Raw genomic sequence first — 24,672 nt, forward strand, 5'->3', positions numbered from 1 at the left:
GGAGAGGGAGAGAGAGAGAGAGAGGGAGAGAGGGAGAGAGAGAGAGAGTAGGGAAAATGCTTTTATTTTGGGGGGGGGCGGGATCTTGTGACTCACCAGCAACTTCCTCAGTAGTAGGACAAATGTAGCCGGCAAAACTGCATCACTCTCTGCCGCAGAGATTTGACTATACTGTCAGAAGAAAACGCGCAACAAAAAAGTTGTAGAGCTGCCGAGCGACGCTGCTGAGCCGCCGGAGTAGCGCCCTGCAGACTGATCCCAGACCTGATCTGAGCTGCTGTCCGCTGGCAGAGGCAGGGAGGCGCGTTACACTGTCAAGTCACTCCCGGTAGGACTCCACTTTTTATTTATACCGATGTCTTCGACCTCAGTGGGTGTTTGAGAATCAGTTGAAAACTCTTTTTTTGCTCTTATTACTTCGAAAAGTGTTTTTTTATTTTTTATGGGAACATTTAACTAGTGTATCACCACATCTCATGTCAAGCATCATAATTATATGGTTTAACAATGAAAATCAATGGCACGAAAAATCACTGAGGTTTATTAACTTAAAAGGTTGTGGCAGCGAGAGCATAACTTTTTGAATCTATAATGAATGTAAATAACAGCCTTTCATAAAATCATTTTCATATACACTACCGTTCAAAAGTTTGGGATCACTTAGAAATGACTTTATTTTTCAAAGAAAAGCACTGTTTTTTCAATAAAGATAACATTAAATTAATCAGCAATACACTCTCTACATTGTTAATGTGGTAAATGACTATTCTAGGTGGAAGTGTCTGGTTTCTAATGAAATATCTCCATAGGTGTATAGAGGCCCTTTTACAGCAACTATCACTCCAGTGTTCTAATGGTACATTGTGTTTGCTAATCGCCTTAGAAGACTAATGGATGATTTGAAAACCCGTGCAATTATGTTAGCACAGCTGAAAACAGTTATGCTGGTGATATAAGCTATACAACTGGCCTTCCTTTGAGCTTGAAGTTTGTAGAACAAAATTAATATTTCAAATATTAATCATTATTTCTAACCTTGTCAATGTCTTGACTATATTTTATATTCATTTGATAAATAAAAGTGTGATTTTTCATGGAAGACACGAAATTGTCTGGGTGATCCCAAACTTTTGAACGGTAGTGTATATATTTGTATTATTACTGTAAGTATTAGTGGCAATATGGTTAGTTGCACAGTAATTATAATCTGCACACCTCAAGACCATATTTGTTTCGATACTTTGAATTTTGAGAGTTTCTGCTGCTGTTTAGTAAAACAGCTGTGAATGTAAAGATTAAGGCAGGCGTGGGCTTGATATCATGACACGCCTTGATGCTTCACACCTTGGTCAAACATGCCGCCTGGGGAGTAACCCCTGACTAAATAGGGACCCACTTCCTGTGACAGGAGAAGGAGTATGGACATCTCGTCTCTGCCTCTGTGTTTTTACGCCTTTTTATTCTCTTTTCTCTGCCGAGCTAATCACAACCTCACACCTGCACTCAGGTCAGCATCCCATCGGTGGAGAGACAGACTACATTGGGCCGTGTGACCCATTGAACTGTGTGGAGGAAGGATTAAGGAACAACTGTTGTTTCACAGAAGCTCCCAGCTGAGCGACGTGTGAAGGCCGGAGAGAGCAAAGTCTTTCAAGCTAATCTGGTCTTTTCTCCGGCGGCAGGAAGTGGGTGACATGTCAGCAGGCATCTGGGAAGAAGGAAGGGTGTGTCTGTGCTGCAGCTTCAAGTTTTGTTTTTCCCGTCCATCATCACATTACAGCACATCGTATAGTAGTAGTAGTCGTGGTCTCATCCTCGGGACGGTTGTCTGGTGTTCCACCTGTTGCGTCATCTGGGTGCAGTGGGCTCGTTGGGAAAGTCAAGTGTCGGGACTTGCCAAAAGGGAATATTTGATCAAGATCTTACACGTTATTTTTGGGAATGTCTCGTCTTTTCTTAAATACTTTTGGGAATGGTGAAAAAATAAGGATGAATTGTTACTTTTAACCTTATCTAGAGTTCACTAAAAGACTAAAATAAGTTACAGTTGGAAGAACAGTTGATGTTATGATACCTGACTGAAAGTAATTTGTTTTTTTATATCTTAGACTTCTCAGAAACATATGGCAACGTTGTATCTGTCTCTAGCTTCACCAGCTACGTTGCTGTTTGGTGCAAGTACTGTAGGCCTACAGTGGATTCATCAGCTCTCATATGCTGCTGCTGGAAATGAGGTTGACGCGAGCAGTGACAATAAATAAAAAACATACATTTGCAGGCCCTAAAAAAACCACTATCGTCTAATGAGAGATGCAAAATATGTCCTGTCGAGGTGATGAGAAGTGCAGAGTTCATTTTTGCATAAATCGGTATACATTCCATAGTCACTTGATATATTGTTAACGTGCAACTATTGATTAATACAGCCATCCAGGATGGTTTGATTTAGAATGAAGGACTAAATCTAACATTTCTGATACAAGACAACTCCGTTCCTCAAACTGCTTTTACAAAAACTACAGCTTGAATAATGATCTCTTTAGGGTCCGCTCCTCTAGAAATCACAGCTCGGAGGAATTTTAACGCTTAGGCATCGCGCTGTACGTTCACCGCTGACAATATATGCTTTACACAAACTGTTTGTCACAGTAACGAGCAGAAGTAATCCCTGCTGCAGCCAAAAGCCATGTCATTCTGTCCCATGTTGGCAGCGTGGGCTGCGTAATGTATTTGTTTGCTCTCTTCCTCTTCCTCTCTCCCGCTCTGCTTCATCGACCGTGGTCACATTCTTCGGAGGTCTCAGTGTTTTCCAAAGGTTAGCCCCGCGTGGCGGTTGGAGCCCGGCCAGCTCCAAACTGCATGCTAAACGACTCGGACCGGTTGTGGCTGGTTTTTAGGGGTTGACGCAGAATCGGCGGTCAAGTGTTTGCAGGTGGTTATGGAGCAGAATTTAGACTGGATGTTGAAGCCCTTCTCTTTGGACATCCTGCAGCTGTCTGACCCTCCATGCTCTTTGTCAGAGGACACATTCTGTGTCCGGCTTCCTTCAATCAGCTTGTTTTTACATCCCAAACTGCTGGTCGTGTCTGATGATTTGTATTTCGGACTATGATGCTTCTTCTGCTTATTTGTCTCTCGATCATCAACCGCTTGTTCGCTTACGCTTTTCTCTTCGTAGGGTCTGGTCCCAATTTCTACAAACATTTTGAGAATCCATAAGTTTGAACACAGCTTTTAAGTTGCATACCTTGTTTTCAATCTCGACTCCAACGAGAATTAAACAAAACAGATTTTAGTTCTTCAGATTGATACAAAAATAAAATAAATGTGAGACCACGAAAGTTAAATTTTAACGTTATCTGCTTCGGTGTTAACATCACACACAACTCTTCTTTGGACTGTGTTAGTGAACACTTAAAAATCATAATTCAGACATTCTTTTCAGTTTGTTGCATGTGTGTGTCTGAGTCTTTCCCCCTGGTGGTCAGTAGGCTGTGGGGACGCGTGGCTAGCAGCAGAAGTGTGTCTGACTTCCCTTAAAGGGAGGAAGTGTCCTCAGGTTTCCTGTGTTGGGATAGCCAGGTGCTGGGGTGTTATTGTGAGGGGCGCAAGACTTCCTCCATGGATGCTTTGTTGGTAAACGTCTGAAACTTGATCCGCTGAGCCAGGGCCCCCTGTGGGAGGTAATATGCCCCTCCCCTCTTCCCTCACAATCCAGTCATCCTGCCTCCTTGCTGTCTTTCCCTCTCTTCTTTCTCACTCGTTGTTCACCCTCTGCCACAACGTTCATTCACTCCGCGTGAGATTGTATGTAAAGAGAAAATGAACTTTATACGGGCAGTTCTGGAGTGTGAAAGGTAACTGACTCTGTGCTAATGGGGTAATTACATTCCTTGAGGGATACAATTACAGGTCTATACCTAGCACTTACCTGCTACACTCAAAGGAAGTGTTGTTTTCAAAGGAAATACCTAATTGTACGCACAGAATTGCAGATGCCTCATAACTACACACTTACTAATTTAATACAAACTAATAATATGTTGTGAAAGAATGGGGCTATGCTTTGCATGACTTGATCTACCTCATCTGATGGCACTTCATCTGTCTGCCCTATTTATGACACAGTATTACATTATTAATGTTGCTCACCTCTACCGTATCGGTGTTTCCGATTCACATGAAACGGATGTTGTTCGGGCGCAGAAATCCTGTCGATTCACTGCTGCATCATCACATTCGGTCATGTTGTGAGCTAAAGGAAAGGTATGAGTCAGGCATGACTGGTGCCCTGCACCCTCGCCTTAAGGGAGGAGGGCAGGGTCATGCTCCAATAGAAGTGTATGGCATGTGCAGTTTCTGATAAAAGGAACGCGATGATGCAAAACGTGAGACTGTTACCAACTCCACCCTCCTGTACCTGGCGCAAGTTGTTCTTGGAAACAGGAGCCCACACAAACCTTTTCTTATTTTTCCTTTAGACTCCCTGACCTCTGCTGTGGTGTTATAAGATGCATTGCCAAATAGGGTGCGAGTCTATCTCGAAGTGCTTCACGTTACAGCTTGCCCAATACAATAGCACCCATAAAAAGATGTCATTCTTGGTACATTTCTACACGGGGGAATAAAAGTTACGAAAGCCCATAAATAAGCAAACAGCTGGATATATTCAGTCAGCAAACTGGCCAAAGGCAACTACGTACTGTAAGCCCCTTCAAGCAGCAGGGAGGCTTGAGAGGGAAGCACAGATCTGAAGTCTGCGGACAAATTGCAGTGGTTTTTATACAACTGGTAATGGGATGTGTATTATGAATTCATATAACTAATGGTTATGTTGGGCTGTGGCTAATGGCTAAATCATAGGATAACCGATGGTTAAGGGAGGCACTTGAAAGGAAGAATGTTGGGTGAGGAGAATTTATCGTACCCAAGGCAATACGATGTTATTTCGCCAAGAGAGATGACACAGTTAAAAGCCAAAGCTTGCACTTCATACTGTTACACCGCAGCTTCATATCTGGGACACGAGTGGGATCTTCTTCTGGATAATGTTGTTATTGAGGGAATCACTGGTCCACTGACCTACAATTATCATGGCTTCTGTCAAAAGTGAATCACTATAACATTGCTTTAATTGCTTATAGTCGACTCAGTAAATCATTTTATCCCAAAGTGGTGTGGCCGACTGACACCCCTACACCCTGTGGCACCTCTGAGTTGAAACCTCTGATGGAAATAAGCTCTCGTAGACGAGTAAGTCTGCGATCATTTAACAGCAACCTTAGAAAGAACCGAGTGGTTTTATCTCTCTGGGAGCAGCAATGTCGTCACCTTTCCCATTGGAGGTTTCTGTACACTCAGTTAATTGGGCAATAATTTGAGACAATGTGGCCTGTAGTCTTTAACCACGCAGTGATACACAGCAGGCACTAAACAAGGCAACCATGCCTGAGGCTCAACATGTCACCTTTCAAACTGCTGCAAACCCCTGAGAAACTGGGCCGTTAACAACGTGTTTCTCCACAACAGCGTGCTAGCAGGACTCTGTTCTCATAACAGATGTCTTGGAGAGGTAATTAAGCCTTGGCACTGTATCCGTGCTTTGTTTGCTCCACCGTGCCACCGCTACACCTCAACGTCCAACCCCCTGTTGCCGTGGTAGTTGTGTCTTTTTATGGCTCGTAACTTCAGTTTGCCACAATGCCAACTGCATTAGTGTTGATTGCTTCCCAGAAGCTTAATGGGGTTGGCTCCCCACATCTGCGAAGAATGAACCCGGACTGACATCACGGCAGAGGAAGTGCCGCCGTGATGTCGTGACCGTGTGGCAAAAGTGATGCGGTTCCGCCTGTGCGTTTTTGTTCAAATGGCCATCAATGCTGTCTCGGTTACACAACCGTCTTCCCGGGGGTGAACCCGGAAGGACCGGACTTGTTGCAGCCACTCGTCCTGATTGGATGTGTATTATCTTGTCTCTGATGAATACAAGACGGTTTATTTGGAGTGCAGCCCGACAGCGGGAGCATTCCCCTCGCTGAAAGTAAACACTGTTAAAAACGCCTGCTCTGCGTGATGAAACTAGCGAGCGATCAAGAATGTGACCACTTACCCAGACTGTCTTACACCATCGTCGTTTTTTGCTCGCTCGTATTTGCAGGCTCACACACACACACACAGTCTCACCCTCTCATTTTCATCTCCATGGCTCTGTTGGAAAGACAAAGCCCTCGACAGAGACAGGCTTAGACAAGCCAGATGCGCTACGTACACTGTGGTGTGAACTCATGTCAGTCACTAGTCCGTAAATTGGACTGTATTCGACACAGCACCTTTTTTCAAAATACACAGAGGAGAGTGCACTTGGCACTGCTCGGGAACCCTACTTTGGCACACATTTTGAGAGCTGTCAAAGTAGCGTTGAATACACGAAGGAAGCCAGCAGAATGCTTCTTGGCCTCCTTTGCTTCTCTGTGTTCCCTCACCTTCATGGGATACTAAACGGCCCTCGCACGGTGCATTGGAGGAGCCATAAATGGCAGAAAGTGTCCTTGGTTGTGGCTATAAAAGGAACGTCCGCTCCCCGATGAGAAGATGCCTGCTGATTTACGATAGAGGCGAGTCACACAGAGCCGAGGGGGGATTTCTTAGCTTCTCCGGGTGAATGTCGAGGGAGAGAATGAACGGATGAGGAGTGACTCGAGTACACAACACTACACTGTCATTGCCAGCGGGCGCATCGGTCAACACGTCACAGAAAAGGCGTAATGGAAGACGAATGCAAGTCCCTACCGTGTTTAGTTCACTCTCTGCATACCACCTCTCCATCTTGGGAATGTTTTTGCTGAGTGAAGAAAGTATTTACGCTCTTCACAACTAATGTACACAAGAGAAAGAACATGTTGTGAGTGACCCAAAGCATCCGGCGTCAGTTCTCATTCACCTGATGTCATTTGAAGTTCTCGAAAGTGTTGCGGTGAGAACATTGCAGGGACGTACTGCTTTTTTTTTTAACAGCGTTTACAACCAATAGATCATGTTAAGCTCAGGATGTTTGTTGTAATTGGACATAACTCAGTCCAGAGGGAGATTAGTGCATTTTACAGTCAAACCAAATGATTCACAGACCTCCAGGTCCAGATAATTCAGTATTTTTTTATTGTTGCTTTGACTGCTGCTGTTAATCATCTGTTATTGAAAGACCCTTTAGATAGAAAGGAAATTTGAGCTGTAGTCAGACCATTTCTCTTTTCACCAAGCTCCAAAGGCCTGAACGTGGAGGTGCCTGTCCCTGCATTCTTCCTGTATGTTTCATCTTTGGACAGTAATCTGAGATATATGAAGCAAAAAAACTAAATTCATAAATCCCCCTAATAATTCATAAAATATATATATATACATTAAAACAAAACAACATTTCTAACAATTTAACTGCTGTTAACGGGCTGTGCATTTCCATAAAGTCAGAAACCAATGAAGAATTTAAACATTTAAATATATATTTTTACAGCGTACTTAGGAAAAATGTAGTCCTGTGATGCTAACATTTTCTGGTTTTGAGATGACAAAAACACATATGGATAATCATAAATGTAGTTTATAGCATATGAAAAGAAACGCCAAACCAGAGACTTCTGTCTCACTTTCACAGCTGGAAAAGCATAGGTGGGCAGAGTCAGGAGCACTCGCTGCACTGCATATGGTTCTGCAATACATTTACAGATGGTGCACTGATGTAGAAAAACAGTGACTTTTGTAGCAATTTTATTTCAATAGATGCAGACAAATTACGGATGTCTGGACCTCGTTGTCGTAAATGGTATCTTCAACCTGAACAGAGACATGTGTTTGTGTCTTTGGAAAGTCTTTCATCCTGTCATTCAAAACTTGTTATCTTCTGGAACATCACTAAGAAACAACAGACACTTAATAACGCCTTCAGTCAGGTGTTATTGATAGTGTGCTGTATTCTGTCTTATCTGAGCATTAAGAAGTCCTGTATTGGTCTTGACAGTCATTCCTAGAAATGAAGCCTTCTCTGTGATGCCAGTGAAATTGTGTGACAGATAAAAAAAACATCCGTTATAAGAGGCAGCTTGATGGAGTGTATTTCTCGGGCTATCGGCCAAACCACCTACAGAGATGTCGCTTGACCGCATCATTATTATTTTTAGCAGCACCGAAGAGCAAATGTAACACATTTTGCCCAAGCTGTGACATGCAAACCCCGAAATATGCACAAGCAGTTCAAACAGGCGGCATTCTGCTTGGGCATTAAGAATCAATTTATATACAAAATAAGTGGTATATAACCAGCTCAAAGCCAGGATACAAACAGATCGTTAACACCAGCTAAGAAGGATTAAAGGTTTCCCCACCTCACTCAAATCTCTACATTCTGTTTACTCCAAGAGTCTGGCAAGCATTACTGAGTTGTTTTCTTCTTTACTTTTCTCAAAGTCCACCATACGTTTGCAATTCTGTCAGTGCTTTAATGGGCCTAAGCCTTCTGCTTCAAACGGAACCACATCCAATGTTGGCAATGGAAATGAGATCAATGGGTAAAATGAGGGCCAGACGGTGAGCAAAGCACAGCAGAGGGCCAATGACACGAGCACCATGACTTCACTCTGGAAGCATTCAACCCCCCTGAAAAAAGAACCCATCCCTCATCCTGTCGTACGCTTTCTCAACACTGGTGAGTGGAAACTGTTCACGGTTTAACGATTCCTGAAGAGAAAGTGTCCCACACTATGAGATGTCATGCACGATGATGGCCATTGGTCACACTGTGCCATGCTCGTGGTGATCTGTCAGGGGAGTATTACAGAACACTGTTTGTAAGTTAGTGTCCGTGTTTCTTTTCAACCTTCATCCACCAGTGCTACTGCATTCTGCCATGCCAATAATCAATGCATATACCCCGTTAATGTACACGATGCGTGACATACATTCGCACTTCACTTGATGGATGAAGAGGCCGCGGAGCCGTTGTGCCTCCAACTCGCTGCCTCTCACTTTGTTTGCGTCTGTTTTGTGTTCAGCAGTCTTCTCCCATCCCTCGAAGCCAAGAATACCCCCTGTGGGAAAGAGAAGCGGGATAGAGGCGGAATGAGGTCGGACAAGAGTCGGCCGAGAGTTGTGGTTATTAGATTGGAGAGAGATAGACAGGTCTGCTCGCGAAGCAACATAATTCAACCACGCTATCAGTGTTTACCGAAGCACCTGTTCTCACGTCGCCTCTCCATTTAACAACTGCAGCTGGGTCTTTGCATTTTATCCCCGATAATGAATTAGGTGGGGAAGATGAATGGTGTTTTGCATGGCTGCAGGATAAAGAGATCCCAGTGTGTGACACTGGGAGATAAGGACCTGACGGATTGCAGCTTTGTTCTGGCAAAGTCGAGGAACTAGCTATAGGATTTGTGAACTTGCAGCTCTTCCAGACTTTAATGAACCTCAGATAAATCCCCGAGGACCCATTGTCTACCAAAGGGAGTATTGCTTTTTGATACCACCGCTAATCGGTTTTCGGGCGAGTATATGTTTACATCTATCGCTACCACTCCACCGCGCCACTGTTCTTCTGCTGCAATTGATTTCTACATGACCTGCTAACCGCTGGAGTACCACACCATCTAATGCAACTCTCCTGGCGCCCGTGGGTAAGTAAGAAGTCAGAAATGGTAACGCACGAAGGCTCAAGGTCTCGGTGAACCTAGGCTGGAAAGACGGCAGAGAAAAAGAGAAAGGGTAGGTGGGTGAGCGTCTCGAGGACGTGGAGGGTGGAGGCAGTGTTGGGATGCATGGCAGCATGATTTATGGACACCTTTGAAGTGAGCTCATTCCAGCCACACAGCATGCCTGCTGCATTCAGAGCAGGGACCTTCTCCTGGCGGTACGGCAAGGGGGTAAATGACCCTGGGGTCACCAACTTCCTGATTATGTGGCAATTCATCAGTGTGTTTGGTTTCCAACAGGCCGCAATGAGCTGCAAGGACATCCAATGGACTCGTGACTCCCTCCACAGTGACCTATTTAGAGGTCAAAGCAAACAGGGAGAGTGACAGAGAGGAAGAAGGAGACAGCTTGCCTCTTGGATCATACAAATTGGGTCAAGAGAGTCGACTTCCTAGCCCAGCTTTATATTTATTTTTTGCTGCAGTATGCAGAATTATCAAGGGAAATGTATAGTATCTGCAGTACAGTCAGAATGGAAACTCATTTTATCATTTTTTGCCGTTTAAATCTCTCGCTCCAGTCGTCTCACCAAGGATGACATCATTGTTTGAATAAGTAGAGCTTCCATCTTCTGCCCTGCTGGTGAGGATTGAGGACTAAGGCGGGTGGCTTGGCAGTAGTCAGTCCCAGTGCCTCTGTCTGGTTTGAATTAATCAGCTACGCGATGTGTTTGGATTGTCAAAACCGAGATCTTCCCACTTTGTTTGGAACTCATTTCCTAAATACATCAAATTGTTTGATCTCATCAGCTTCATTCACGTGAGCAGAAAATCCAGGGATTGTGAATATGAGCAGTAATTACACTCGAGGGGAAGTCCCCACAAAGGGACTTAAACAAACTGAGGGTGTGTGTATGCAGCTGCTCACTGTGTCTGCTCTTCCTGCACAAGTCGCCCATTGTCCCCCAGTTGGGCTGCTCTGTTTATTTTTTCGTTTGATCCCTCTATCTACCCCCAGCTTTGCGTGTTTAGATGTGCGTGTGCACACTACCGTAGGTGCGTGGCTTCTCATGCACATGGCTGCAGGTGTGTCTGTGTCTCTGTGACTTTGTCCTTCTGCGACACTGTGTCAGTGTCTGCAGACATAATACGGCTGCTTTTTCATTGTGACTGTGCTTTTGTAAATATGTGTAACAGACTTTCTGAGAAGTCCCAGATATGTCTCTGTTTGGGGTCACAGGAAGAAGCACAGTGTGTTTGTGTGTGTGTGTGAGTGTGTGTGTGTAGGTGTGTGTGTGTGAGTGTGTGTAAAAGGGGTTGTTGCCCAGTAGGAAATGAACCCGCATTGGGTTCTCACAGCACATACCAGAGTAAAGGAAGAAGACATTGTGTTTTTATGACAGGAAAATGGTGCGCATGGATGATTCAGAGGTCAACTCACATTATCACGTCTATCTTTAGATCTTTGGTTTTATGCTGTGGAATTTTACTGTGTGGTGATTTGAAATACCCATATAATAGTATACATTTAACTGTATGTCCTGGTGAACTGTCCAATTTATTTTTGGTAAGTTTGCACTGATTTTCTGTGTCTAGCTCGACCCCTGCAGATCTATAATATCTCTGAGTGATCTCACTTTGGGATGTATTAATATCTGATATCTGAGATCCCTGGTAGATTCAATATATTTTATCGCACAACACATCCATTTTCACAACGCCACGATGAAACGTCGGGTTGCACCCTCAGTCAGCGCCGCGCAGGATGAAATGAGAGCTGAGCCTCCACTGCCAAGACGTTTATGGTCCAGCGGAATGAGGGCACTGTTTACACGTTGCCATGGAAATGTGTCTGAGAGGGGGGGGGGGGGGAGGTGATGGCGGTATATACTGGAAATGACTTCATGCATCCCAGTCTTTTTCACATTTAGCAGGCACCCCCTCGATTTTCTCAGAAAACGTAATACTTTTTTTTCTTTCTTCATATGAACCCGTCATCTCAGGGTTACAGAATCAGACAGGAAGAGAGGTGAGTGTGTTGGTCTGTTGTAGGAGATGATTCATGCAGCTGTAATGGATGTAGTTCATTCTTACTGCTTATATTGTACGATACCCATGAAAAGCATACACTGATTGGAAACATCCACGTGCTTATAACAACATGCTGAATATTCATGTCTGGGGATGTCGGGATGTGGGCTTAAACAATTACCAGTCTTGTCCGGGCCTTAACCTCAAGGTCAGGTGCCATCACTGCAGCCACGAGCCGCAAGTCTGAATGCGTTATAAATAATTGCTTGCAGTTGTGGGTGTGCTCTGCACAGTTGTGTGTGGCACGCTTGGATTGCTGAGTGTGCGCCATGTGAAACCTTATCCCAGCTCCTTGATGTCCTGTCTGGTTATGCTGAGTCAGCAGGATTAGGAGACCACCTGGGAATGACCGGTCTGCCGGAGCCATTTTAGGTCTTTTGGTTCGCAGTTATAGCCTTGGTCCTCGGTCCCTGTGGGTCAGCCACAAAGGTAGTGCATAAACACACGTGCTCACGTTCACATCACACATGATGGTGCAGTCATTGTCGTCATGCTTACTGGGCTTTTAACGAGTGGATTTTAAAGTATAAAGATATACTAAAAAAACTGCATTATAAGTTTATTGTAACCAGAATTAATTGCATTTGTATTCAAAGAGCTATCAGCTGAGCTAAAGAGTCACAATATGTTGGGTATTTTTCGGTCCTCCATGACTGCAATGGATCCTCATTCAACTCTTTAACGATGTCATAGGACAACATGAATTCTTAGTTTTCCTATGAATGTCTAGCTCGACCCCTGCAGTGCACTGTGTCATGATCTGGAGTTTGTGTTAATTTTGTGTCTTGTTTGGAAGTCCTTGTGTCGTCTGTCTCCCTGTGATTGTCTGCCCTGGCCCTGATTGTTTCCTTCTGTGATTGCTGGCCCCGCCCTCATTGTGTCCACCTGTGTCTCGTTCCCCGTTGTCCAATCCTCTCACCTTGCCTGTGTATGTAAACCCTGTTCGTCTCATTCCCAGTGTGGCTTCGTACTGTTTGGTCCGTGTGTTTTGTCGTCCTGTTCTGGTTTCTTGGAGTAAAGATTGTTTTTGTGCAATAATGTCGGCGTTTGGGTCCTCTCTCGTTGCGACAACCTGGACTGCGCATGACACACTGCTTGGTTAGGTTCAGGAAGAGATCGTGGTTTGGAAGTTAAGTGACAAATAAGTCAACGTTTAATCCACCCGTTCACCCCAATCTCCTCCCAATGCTGACTTCGCTCTTTATACTGCGTCCCCGCTGCTGACTCAAGAGTAAGTGGGTTGTAAACAAATAATAGTGCTCTACTTTTTATAAAAATTAAAACAGAATAGCCTGTATATACTTTATATATATATTGCTCACTTATATATCTATAATAATTAAATATTCTTGGGTTATGTTTATATATTTCAGTTTATAAGATCTAAATCATTACCATGAGATTCAGTTTATTTTGTATAGCCTGATTTCACAAATTACAAATTTGCCTCAGAGGGCTTTACAGTCTGTACATATACGACATCCCGGTCCCAGGACCTCACATTGGATCAGGAAAAAACTCCCAAGAAATATAGAAAAAAAATTGAAAAATGAGATGAGAGTGAAACTCCTCATTTTCCTCAGACAAAACAACTGATACAACTGTATTGTTTGGGCTTATGTCAAGGCCACACAGCTGCATTAACAAGGACTTCAACAATAAAGACATAGCCAAAGCTCTAATACAAGAAAAAGAGAAAGGTCTATGACTGATTTTCTATAGTATAAAAAGCACAAACGACAATGATCAGATTTCATGATCCAAAACTCCATGGCAATAACTCAAAGGCATGTTGCTTTAAATCCATTTTAGGAAATCAAAGGATGCCAGATTGCCCTCTACATCTCTTGACTGACAGTTGAAAACCGTTTTCTTGTATTTATAGGAGCGGTCAAGAGGTCATGTTCCTACTGTAGCATCTTGCAGGACGTCTGCCTGGCCTCTAAAGGCCCAAAGACACACACAAGCAGTATTACTTCTGTTTTTTCACTGAAGATATTGCATCAGAAGGTCTCTTTCTGTCTCCACTCTGGAGGTTGGCGTTGTGAAAACAACATCCTCTCCAGGGCTTGCAAACCAGGAATTGAATCACCCAGCTTGCGGGTGAAAGTACCCTGACCTCACTATGCATTCTTCTCGTTCTACTCCGATATGAATGGACTGTTACACATGTTAAGTGCAGGATGTGTGTGTCGGACAGGGTGCTTTTAAAATCGAATGCATTCATTTAAACAACAGCTCTCTGCAAAAACAAAGCAGGTGTCAACACTGAGATGGGTCTCCACTGAACAGTGGAGGCTTCACATTTCAAAGGGATGCCCTACCCCTTGGATCACAGGGTAACGGATGACAGGGAGGATGTGAAGATATTAGGATAATGACTGAGATGTCCATTTTTGGGCACAATTCTGCTCTGGGAAACTTTGGAGTGAAGGGGTCCCTGGGATTATTGGTCATGTTTGTTCAAAGACAAATAATATACCCATCCTCGAATACAGAGAGAGACCTTAGAACAACTCTACTCTCCGTATTTATTTATTCTAAAAAAAGAAAACCTACTCTGGGCAGCAACAACTCTTTCAGCATCTTCCTTAGTTTTCCATATATACAGTATTCGTATCTCTCTGGCGGTGCAGTTTTGTGCAGCAGGCAACGACTTTTAATCTTTTGGTTGTCTATTGAAGTTTACCAAACACTCTTTAACTCCATTGTTTCTGAGTTCCTCACCTTACTATTTAAAGATCAGCCAGCAGGCTTTCTAGATTATTTTTTTCTTGCTCGCTTTCAAGATTTGCTTTCTCTTTTCTCCCTTTCGCTCCAGTTTTCCCTCTGCCATCGAAACATTTCCTGACAAATACCAGCACGGAGCGAGCGCAAGTAAGAGAGAGAGAGAGCGAGAGAGAGAAATAGAGAGAGAGAACCTTTCTTGCATTCTCCAGGCAGTGACTCTCCAAAACCTCCCCTGGCACACAGGAGTTGCCTGCATAGTTTCCTTAATGCAAACCAGATGTGAAGCACTAATGTATGGCAGCGGGGGTTTTTTTTCTTCAAAAGAAGACAAATGTAGGCCAACGATGTCGTCTCCTGGTCATCCAGAGACATAGTGATATAAAAATACATTCTGATCCATTCCTGAGTTCAGAACTTTCCCTCATGGTGGTTGGAACAGTACTGTGTGATTTAAAATAATTGCGATGTTATTGTTTGGTGCCGGTGGCGTATTGTGGGACATTGGGATTGGGACAGGAAGGGGGACCGATGAGTCGTGACAATTCCCTTTTCAGCTGCTCTCTCCTTGCGTTGACTTCCATATGCACATGGAGGCCTCCTCACCAGCACGTTCTCATGTTCCCCTGTGCCAAGTAACTGTCGGATTATAACAAATGTATGTTTTAAGTATAACCAAACATACGTCAGCGCCGGCTTGTGCTGTGCTTTTGTTTATCTTCTTGTCCACATTTAAATCAACACGTTAAATCCCTTTAATAATTGAGTCCAGAAGGTTTGACGTACAGTTTACTCGCAGCTTTGCTCGAGCTCCGCAGTGTGTACCGCACAACAGATTCAAGACTAATATTAGAAGACATCAAGTCGTATCCCCACACGAGCACGGTCATTAAAAGCTGCCAAGGAGGGACACATTACAAAGGCCACGGTGACATTTTACCCTGCAGGTAGTCATTTTCCTCCTTCACGTTTACGATGTTGGCTTTCATTTGAGCCCTCTGCTCTGTCCCACTCCACACCAAGCGGTGTTTAAACGCTCCGGGACAATAACAGGTTAGCGTTCCAGTGTCTGGCCCTGCAGCCTGCGCTGTGTCTTCAAGTCTGACCCAGTTTCCCACAGAGGAGCAGTCTCAGGTGCCTCCAGACAACACCCACCCCACCCCACCCTGACCGCCCCTACACACTCTTACTCCCCTCTGATGTAAAAAAAAAAGAAGTTAAAAAAAAGAGGACGAAAAGTCAGAAGATGAAGCTGTTCTCCGTGGCTTCGTCGTAGTGTCCTGATAGTGTGGGTGGCCATGGTTCTCCTCTCATGCAAGACGGAGAGATTACAAAAATGACAACACTCGTCGTGGAGCCATCGGTTGCTTTCCAACTTCATCTGAACATCCGCTGAGCGCTGACCCCATCGTAATAAAATGATGACCGCACATTGCTCAAAGCCGTAAATGTCATGGTGATGATTGCAGTTTAGTTTTTTCTGGCTTGGAATCCGTGTCACAACGACACTGAACAGCATGGGGCTTTATTAAACTCACATTTTTTTATGAGCAAAATTCTTTCTTAACATCACAATTAAAATAGCTGTATTACATTTTTTAACATTTCCATAACCAGTACTCGTAAGCTTGTATAAATAAGGACATCTGTTTATGAGCATTATCTCTCCCTCATGAGCTATTTCTTCCGCTTCCTGTGATAAGATTCATTGCCGCTCTGTGTCGTTTCAATTACTTGTCTTCATTTATCTGATGCACACTACACTTTCAACTAATATACAACAAATGTAATATATATAATTGTTTTATTGTTTATTCGTTGACCCCGGATGGATGTGACTATTCTCCATGCACATGCATAGCCATGTTGATGTGATCTAGCTTGTACATTGCCTGGTTCTACACATATTGTTGATATGGTAGCTTCTCCCAGAGGACCTGACCTCAGTTTCCTGTCCCTTGAAGAAACATAAATGTGAACCCTCTGACAGTTCTGGACCATTAAAAAAGTCTTGTGCAATTCCACCCTTTGCCTTTTCACATTAGTCACCAAATGGAAAAGTCTTCCACGGTCATGAGTCGCTGGAATAAATAAGATCAGACGACTTCTCCATCAGGCTCCTTTCTCGTGGCCACTGGACGGAGACACAATTGAACTATTCGGAAGTGTGCTTTTGACATTGTACTTTATTTTTGATACGCTCAACCATGCCCTCAAATGTCCAGCGTTGTACTTATTGTACATCTCAAAGCCAGCCAAGAAGCTTTTCTGTCTCTGGAAGATGTCCAGGCACCGAACAGAAGGCGATGTGGTGGTACGTGTTTATCCAAACCCAGCCACCTCACTTTGTTTCGACAGAAATTTTATTAGTTGGCCCCAAAACCCGAGAGGGATGCTTTACTGGAGAAACTCGGTCATCTAACTCACCTAATCAAACCACAATTAACAAGGGTGGCTGTTTATCTTAGACTTGGACTGAGGTTTTGTGTCCCATATTAATAAAGTGACCAAAGTTGCCACCATCCTTTGCAAACAGAAAGTACGGCCTCTATTGACTGAGCAATGCAGAAAACATAATGCACGCCATCATCTCAAGTAAACTAGACTATCGCAATGCACTCTTAAAAAGTCTTCCCAAAAAAATCTATTGAGAGGCAAACTATCCAAAACTCAGAGACTGCTAACAAGAACAAAAAAAGAGCAAACACATCTCTTCAGTCTGGGCTCTGCTGCACTGGCTGCCTCTAGTCTGCAATATTGGTTTTAAAGCTCGTTTACTTGTCTACAAAGCTCTAAAAGGCTTCGGACCGGCCAACATCACAGACTCCCTGTTGCTCGGTGAACCCTCAGATCCTCCACTGGAGGGTTTCTAGTTCCTCGAAACCACTTGAAAAAGAAAAATGGAGAGGCACCTTTTTTCACTTACGCTCCAAAACTGTGGAACTGCCTACCCCGACATATTAGAGAGGCAACCTCTGTTGACATTTTACTATGTCTGTATAGGGGGGTGGGCGTCGCCAACAGTGGGAGGGGGGTAAATTAACAGTATTTATGTGTGTGTGTGTATATTAGGCCATTAGGGTATGCAGATATGTGCATGTATATGTTAATATGTGTGCAGGTTTTTGCATGTCTACCCGTATTTATATATATATTCTTTATTTTATTTATTATTTATTTTTTCGTATGGTTTTTGTCTGAGTACATTTGTATACGTACAATGTGTACATCTTTTCTTTTGCATGTGCATATCTCAAAAACCAATAAAAGATTTGATTACAAAAAAGACTATGTCTGTGTTTACTTATGTCTAAACATTTTATTTCTGTAATTACACTTAAAAGTGCAAAGAGCATGCTTTGTAAAAGGAACGTTTTCTGTTTTTATTTATTTATAAAAATATACACTTTGAGCTACATAGTCTGTATGAAATGTGCCGTATGAATACAAATTATCAGCAGTATTACTTTCCTCTACTTTAATTTAAGACTAGTCCTTTCTCTTTCTCTCTTGTCTCTTGTCCCACCGTTGTGTTTGATTTCTCCTCCGTTCCTCCATCACTCCCTCTGGGACCTCTGTGGAGGGGGATCCTGGATCCTCCGTTTACTGCCAACAGTTCAAACAGTTACAGGTGACTAAGTGGCTTCGGAGCCGACACTTTCTTAAAGTAAATCAGAGCTAATCACTCTGCGCATTAACATCCACACTTGTTGAAGCATACACTTGGACATAAAAGCCTACGAGTCACAATGGACCTATAAACACAGACCTATCAAATAGAGCAGTTGCCCTGGTCGTGAAATGGTTTCCAACCAACTGTCTTACTTGCAGACTTTGTTCTGAAGCATTTGCCCACTTGGCAATAATCCAAACCGTCTGAAAACGTGTCGTGCATCATCGCCCCACTGAGTCATGTCGTCTTATCAGGGTGGATACAGTCGCACCACTTCCGCTATGTGACTTTTTTTGTGTCAGAGATATGACATTCTCACATTTTGCCAATGCAATATCATAGAAACAATGTGTGCTTTGTTGTTGTTGTTGTTGTAAGAAAAGGGAAGAAAAAACAGAGTGAGCTGCTGTCACTTGTTGACACGATGTCAACAAGTGACATAAACAGCAGCTGCTTCACTGAAATTAACTGTATGGACTCTTGGAAAATCTTCATCATTTAGCTTGAAGTAGAACTTAATTTCATTGTGGTACTAAATATAGGAAACTCAAAATGTTGCTCTGGAAATAGTTTGTGCTTAATTGTGAACCTAGAGTTACAGTTTGTATTTTTTCTGTAAATTGGGGTGTTGCCGGATGCCATATTACAATCAAGCAATAATAGATGAATTATACAACACACAAGCGTATCCTCAAGAGGTTCCTGCATAGCTTTCAACTGAACATTTAGAGACTTTTACACGCCATTCCAACCCGTGTGGACATTTTCAGTGGAATTAATGAATTGCATTTCACAATACATATTCTCTTTTTAGCCTGTACACAATAGCGCAATCTTCTTTTCCTTTAGTGTACATAAGAACTTAAAGGTACTGAGAGACATTGCATACAGCCATCCGCCCGCTGCGGTCAAGGTGATCGCCCTCCTCTGTTGACGTAACACGATGTCTAGTATTAGTAAGACACATTTTAAAAGCGGATTCCACTTGTGCATTGCGGGTAAAGGGTGGAAGGGACTGGCGGGCTCGTTCCCAGCTAGCTGTGCGGACTGATCATTTGGAATCAAGCGGAGCGTAAGCAAAGTTTGGGCTGGGGATTATCGGGCCTGTCTGTGGGACCGGACTGGACTGGACAGAGTGTATCTGCTGGGCCGTCGGTGACCAACCGGGACTATACAACATTATACAGCCGGCTTTCTAGCTCTGGTGTGTTGCTATTGGCCCTGAACTTCAACCTGTATGCCAGTCAGTGAGGGCTGTGAAGAGTCTCGAGCCTTGGCGTTCTTTAGCTATCTCATAGCTCATCGTGTGAAAACAAATGAAAAGTCTAAATACCTGCTTACATCAAGTACGGTATAATATCCAACAATCGGGTATTGTCACGCTTATATACGGCCACTTTCCAACAAAATGCCACATACGTATAATCAGAAAATATTAATAATTAATTGACACAAACAATTCATTTTGATTGTGGTTTTCTCATTGGGAAAAATCACTAAATATAGTTTCTGAGCGGCAGAGCTGGTGTGGTTTTCATGAAGCTTTAAGTAGTGGGCCTAAAATCGTAAAAATCGTCCATAAAGGAACAACCGCAGCAAATTCATCCATCTGCTTCGGATAGACTCGCTTTTGACAAACAGACTAATTGACTGCCCAATGAGAATGGTTAAGAAAACCAGATGAAGATATTTCGACAGTCATTCAAACTGACCCATGAAGCCGCATTAAAAAATACACATTTTAGTTTCTCTCCCAGAGGAACTCTCTCTGATTCATTATTGTGAATGGAATGCACTTTTGTCTATATCAAATCGAGATTCACACTTTGTGCTGCAATACTATAATTAAACTCAGTAGAATAATTCAAGACCATTGTCTTGTGGGGAGGCCGTGGGGCCTTGAAGCCCACATGTTTTCCCAGGGGACTAAATTCCGTCCCAGCTTTGGTATTTGGGCAAGAATATTAACACAGAACAGGGTTGTTAGTCACTGGGTTCTGGACATGAAGGAGATGGACCTCTGCTGGGAAAGTGGCATATACAGTAGCAGCCAGATACAAAGCCTGTGAGAACTAGCCTCCGGACTGAAGTTCATTGTGACTCAGATCCTTCTCTTCTCTTCTCTCTTCAATTTGGCCTTGTGGGTTTTGGACCAGCGATTACTCTACGCAGTCACATGTTAGTTCATCGTCTGGGGGGCCAGTGCACTGACGTCATGCCCCTCTCTGTGGGAGCCTGTGCCATCAGGAGTTCATGTCAGGCTCCGCATTGACTACTCAAACACTGATATTCCAAATGAAATCTCTCTGGATTTCCAGCCCTTCATCTCATTTCTAACGGATTACATATTTATGTATCAGGCTTTGGAATCTTTGCTATTGAGCATAACGTTCCCATCTGTGCGTTCTCCTTTACTTAATACGAACCAGATTGCTGGCAAAATTGTTATTCTTGCTCAAACATCCCTCTGGAGACCCTAAAAACACTTGTCATGAAGTAAATAATGCAACCAGGGACACCCTGAGTGATCCATCTCAGGTACAGAGTGGTTAGCTAGTTAGACATCTGCGTTTGAGATCTTTCATGACCTACTTCCTGCAGACTCTTACTAAATGAAAATGTGGATGATACATAGGAAATTGGGGAGGGCGATAAACAGCTGCCTGATTTGCTTTGGAAATTAAAGTTGACATAAGACGTCATAGCAGGCCTCCCGGCTGTGTGAGTCATGCCCCGTCTCGTTCTCTTACCTGGCAAGCGAACGCAGCACATACCTACTCGCACTGCAGATAACATTAAGGTCATAGTGCTTGTTTTCAGCCCTTTGCTTTGTTGATTTAATCTTGAGGTTGCTGTTACTTGGGCTGATTGCAACGTCTGAACAGTGGTGTGTCAAAGGCACTGAAATGTAAGGTAACACTCTGACTCAGCACCTTGCTGTACGGCACACAGGCCGACCACAGCTGCTTACTCTGATATTTGTGTCTATAACCCCCCCGGATGGAGGGTATCCAATCAGGGGGATAAAAAGTGTATCCATTCAGTCGTTAAATAGAAAGATGTCTGCCCAGTGATGCAAGACAGTGTACACACAGTGTAAGTAAGTAAGTAAGTAATTTATTTCCATAGGTACAGTACATACATAACATGTACATACTGACAGACATTAACAACAACAAAATGTACGAATGGAGGACCGTCCAAAGACCGAGGTCTGTAGGCTCCTCTGAGATGAGGAGTTGGATGGCCTCGCCCCGAACCCTTTAACCCCCCCCCCCTCCCAACTACTACAGGCACACAGACAGTACACACACATATGGATCAAAACATAAAATGTCGTACAAGCAACAACAACAACAAAAAACCAGAACGGGAAAAACCAAAAGAAAACGAAAAAGAAAGAGACATAGTAAAAATAATAATAAAAGGCAAATGTGAACTACTGATAACTTAGAAGAAAAAAAAATATCACGAACATCAAATTATGGATATACATTTTAGTTTAAATATCTTTCCTCTATTGTACTGTGCCGCCAGGCTGTATATCAATAATAATAACTTTTAAAATGAAGTGAGATGGCGTTTAAGGCGAGAACCAAATGCCTTGGTGGTGGACAACATAAGGTTATCGAAGGGTGCTGAGAGCTCTCCAGTTTTGGGAGTTGTGTGAGCAAAAAGCCTGTCACTGGGTTAAATATGAATACTGTGAGCAGGTGAAGTCTGTTGTGTCTTTCTCAACATGACTCATTCAGAGCTTTTTGTCTCAGAAGGCTGAGACGGATGAAACATGAGAGTCTGGGACTAATGAATTCTTTGATGATGGATCTTGTGTGATTTTGCTTTTCGTCTTTGTTCCCTTCTTTTCTGCGTCGCCGTGTGTTTTAGTGTGTTCCCATGCCTCCGACGTGCTTTGTGTAAATGACATCTGTGCACCCTTTTTTTTATGCACGTGTGTTGATGTGTTTGTGTTGGTGTGTAAGATGGGCAGCGCGGGGCGAGTTTGCTGTTTGATAGAATAATATATCAGATTATTATTACTGGGTTGTGGGAACGAATAGCCAGCAGCGCACCGTGCCCGAGGGCTGTATCACTCATCACTGGGCTTTCCTCCAGCCATGCTGTACTGTTATGGCAACCCGATATTGTTGCCATAATGCTCTTGAAATATTATTCTGTCACTTTGTTGTGTGCTCAGTCGCGATCGAGGGGCCTATTGCACGGTGAGAAGCGTGCACTTTGACAGTACACTTTCTGTGTGTGTGTGTGTGTGTACACGCGTGTTACGACACTTTTTCCGTGAGTCGTGTTCAAACAGCTCCGAGTGTCCCGCCAACGCTTCACGGGGTTTCTGTATCTGTTGGTGGTCCACGCTCTACTTGCAGATACCTTCTTGGCTCATGAATATGTTCAGGTTGTGCGTGACGTGCGGCCTTCGCGTGCACGGACACACCACCGCATGCCCACTCAGTCACGAGAGGAGGCGCTCAGTTTTGCATTTGATCTCCGTGCTGCAGATTCTGAGCGGTCGACAGCGACAGGAAGGAGTTCTGGTCGTTTCCGAGAGAAAGCAAAGTGACAGCTCCTTCGCTTGACCCCCTCCCTCCCATCAGCCACACTTTCATCACACGGCAATAAAAGTTCATAGGGATTCTGTCCTGCCTCTCTCTCTCTCTCTCTCTCTCTCTCTCACTCTTTTTCCACTTGCTCCCACTTGCACACCGTGTTTTGTTTGAGCTCGGGCTTCATCGCTGGTACGAGCCGAAGTATTTACAGCGTAAACATTGGCAGTGAAAGTCTCTACTGCTGGGCCGGAAAAAGGTGACTGAATTATTCCTCGAGGCACTCTCCCCTTTTCCTCCCCTCCTCTTTTGTCTCATCCCTCAGTTCTTCTGCTCATCTCATTTGAATTGGTTATCATGTGTTGTCTTTTTTTTGTTTTCTGTTTTAAATGTTGCTCTCCTTTCTTTTTTGCAGGTTTAAAGAGCATCACAATGGCGGACAGTTTTGACTGTGCCAACTGCAAGGAGTCCTTGTATGGCCGCAAGTACATCCAGTCAGACGACAGCCCCTACTGCATCCCCTGCTACGACAGCCGCTTCTCAAACACATGCGATGAATGCAAAGAGCTGATCGCCCATGACGCGAGGGTAAGGCATCTTTTTTTTGACATGATCAGACCTGCAATCATCTATCTGCTTCTCAACAGTCCCATGTGGAGTTTATACACAATTCCAATTGCAACACCAGACGTTTTAGATTTGATTTAAAGGAGAACACTTTACATGTCAGTTAAATATGTCTGGTAAGATTCATTTTCTATAATACATGTAGTGGAATGAACCGCACTCGTGCCCTTCGTCTCTCCACAAAATAAGCCACAAACAAAGTTGAAACAAATATAAAGCCCTAATTAGGTTTAAGCCATTTTACCATGTTTTGACATTGCCTTGGATCGCTATAAGATAAGTTATGTCATTTAATGATGCATCATTCATGCTAAATGAGACATGTTCTATAGATTGTGGGTGGTAATACGCGGTAAAGGCTAATTTAACATGCAATTACACAGCCAATTTCCACTAAGTCCACATGAGCCATCGGGCTAATTTTGGCTCAGATTGTAAAAAGGCAGCGTGAGCTTCTCCCTCTAATCCCCACAATCAAGTTAAAATGGAATATTGCCTCAATGGAAAACACTAACAAGAAGTGGATAATTTAAGACGGACATACGCTGCTCAGTGGAGTTTACAGAGGGGGGGGGGGGGGGGGGCATGCTACAATGCTTAGTAGTTTGCTTAGGAGGCCGAGGAGTTATCAACTCCCTCATGGTCAGTGGGGGGAACAATAAAGCCAGCATTGTCTCAGCTCAGTGCACTTCAGACAATCAATTCCTCATCCTTGTGAAACTCTTTTTTTTTGCAGTCCACTCTGTACACAGTGTAACCAAATACTTGTTACTGCCTCTAAGCAGACCGTACATATGCCAGTTTCACCCACACCCATCCAACCAGAAACCTTTGTCGGTGTTAATTTGTCTTTTTCTCTTGTCTGAAACTGTAAAACATGAAAACAGATTTGTCAGACTGATAATAATTCAGATAATTTGATTATGTTGTTGTTGTGTCCTCCTGTTCTCCTGCCAGGAGCTGTTCTACGAGGACCGGCACTATCACGAGCACTGCTTCCGCTGTTTCCGCTGTGATCGCTCGTTGGCGGATGAGCCCTTCACCAGCCAGGAGGAGGCGCTGCTCTGCAATGACTGCTACTGTAACGAGTTCTCCTCCAAGTGCGTGGCCTGCGACAAAGTCGTCATGCCAGGTAAAGGTGCAAGAAATAAGTGCCTGAAGAAATGTATGTGTACCCCATCTGCGCTCTCTGAAGGATTCTTTTTCCAACTACATCGTGTTTCTTTGGACATGAACGAGCTCCGTTTAAAACCCCAAGTGAGAAAGAGGGAGTGACATTTGCGCAAAATGCATCTGACAGTGCCATATGCTATGGTAT

The 24,672-nt window shown here is 43.6% G+C and overlaps 1 protein-coding gene across 4 annotated transcripts in view; it reads left to right on the forward strand.

The window, feature by feature from the left end:
- Nucleotides 1-106: 106 nt before the first annotated feature.
- The window catches only part of fhl3a (four and a half LIM domains 3a), a 29,302-nt gene continuing 4,736 nt past the window's right edge, over nt 107-24,672 (forward strand). Inside the window, exons 1-3 of one of the 4 annotated variants that reach the window (XM_056444473.1) lie at nt 107-328; nt 23,143-23,315; nt 24,312-24,486. In XM_056444473.1, coding sequence (XP_056300448.1) covers nt 23,160-23,315; nt 24,312-24,486 — 331 coding nt within the window. In that variant the 5' untranslated portion in view covers nt 107-328; nt 23,143-23,159. Of the gene's footprint in view, nt 329-11,590; nt 11,707-18,108; nt 18,127-22,621; nt 22,987-23,142; nt 23,316-24,311; nt 24,487-24,672 lie in introns of those variants that run through there. The other 3 variants (XM_056444475.1, XM_056444477.1, XM_056444474.1) reach the window with 3 other exon arrangements.

This window comes from Pseudoliparis swirei, chromosome 22 (assembly GCF_029220125.1).
Source record: "Pseudoliparis swirei isolate HS2019 ecotype Mariana Trench chromosome 22, NWPU_hadal_v1, whole genome shotgun sequence".
NCBI lineage: Eukaryota > Metazoa > Chordata > Actinopteri > Perciformes > Liparidae > Pseudoliparis > Pseudoliparis swirei.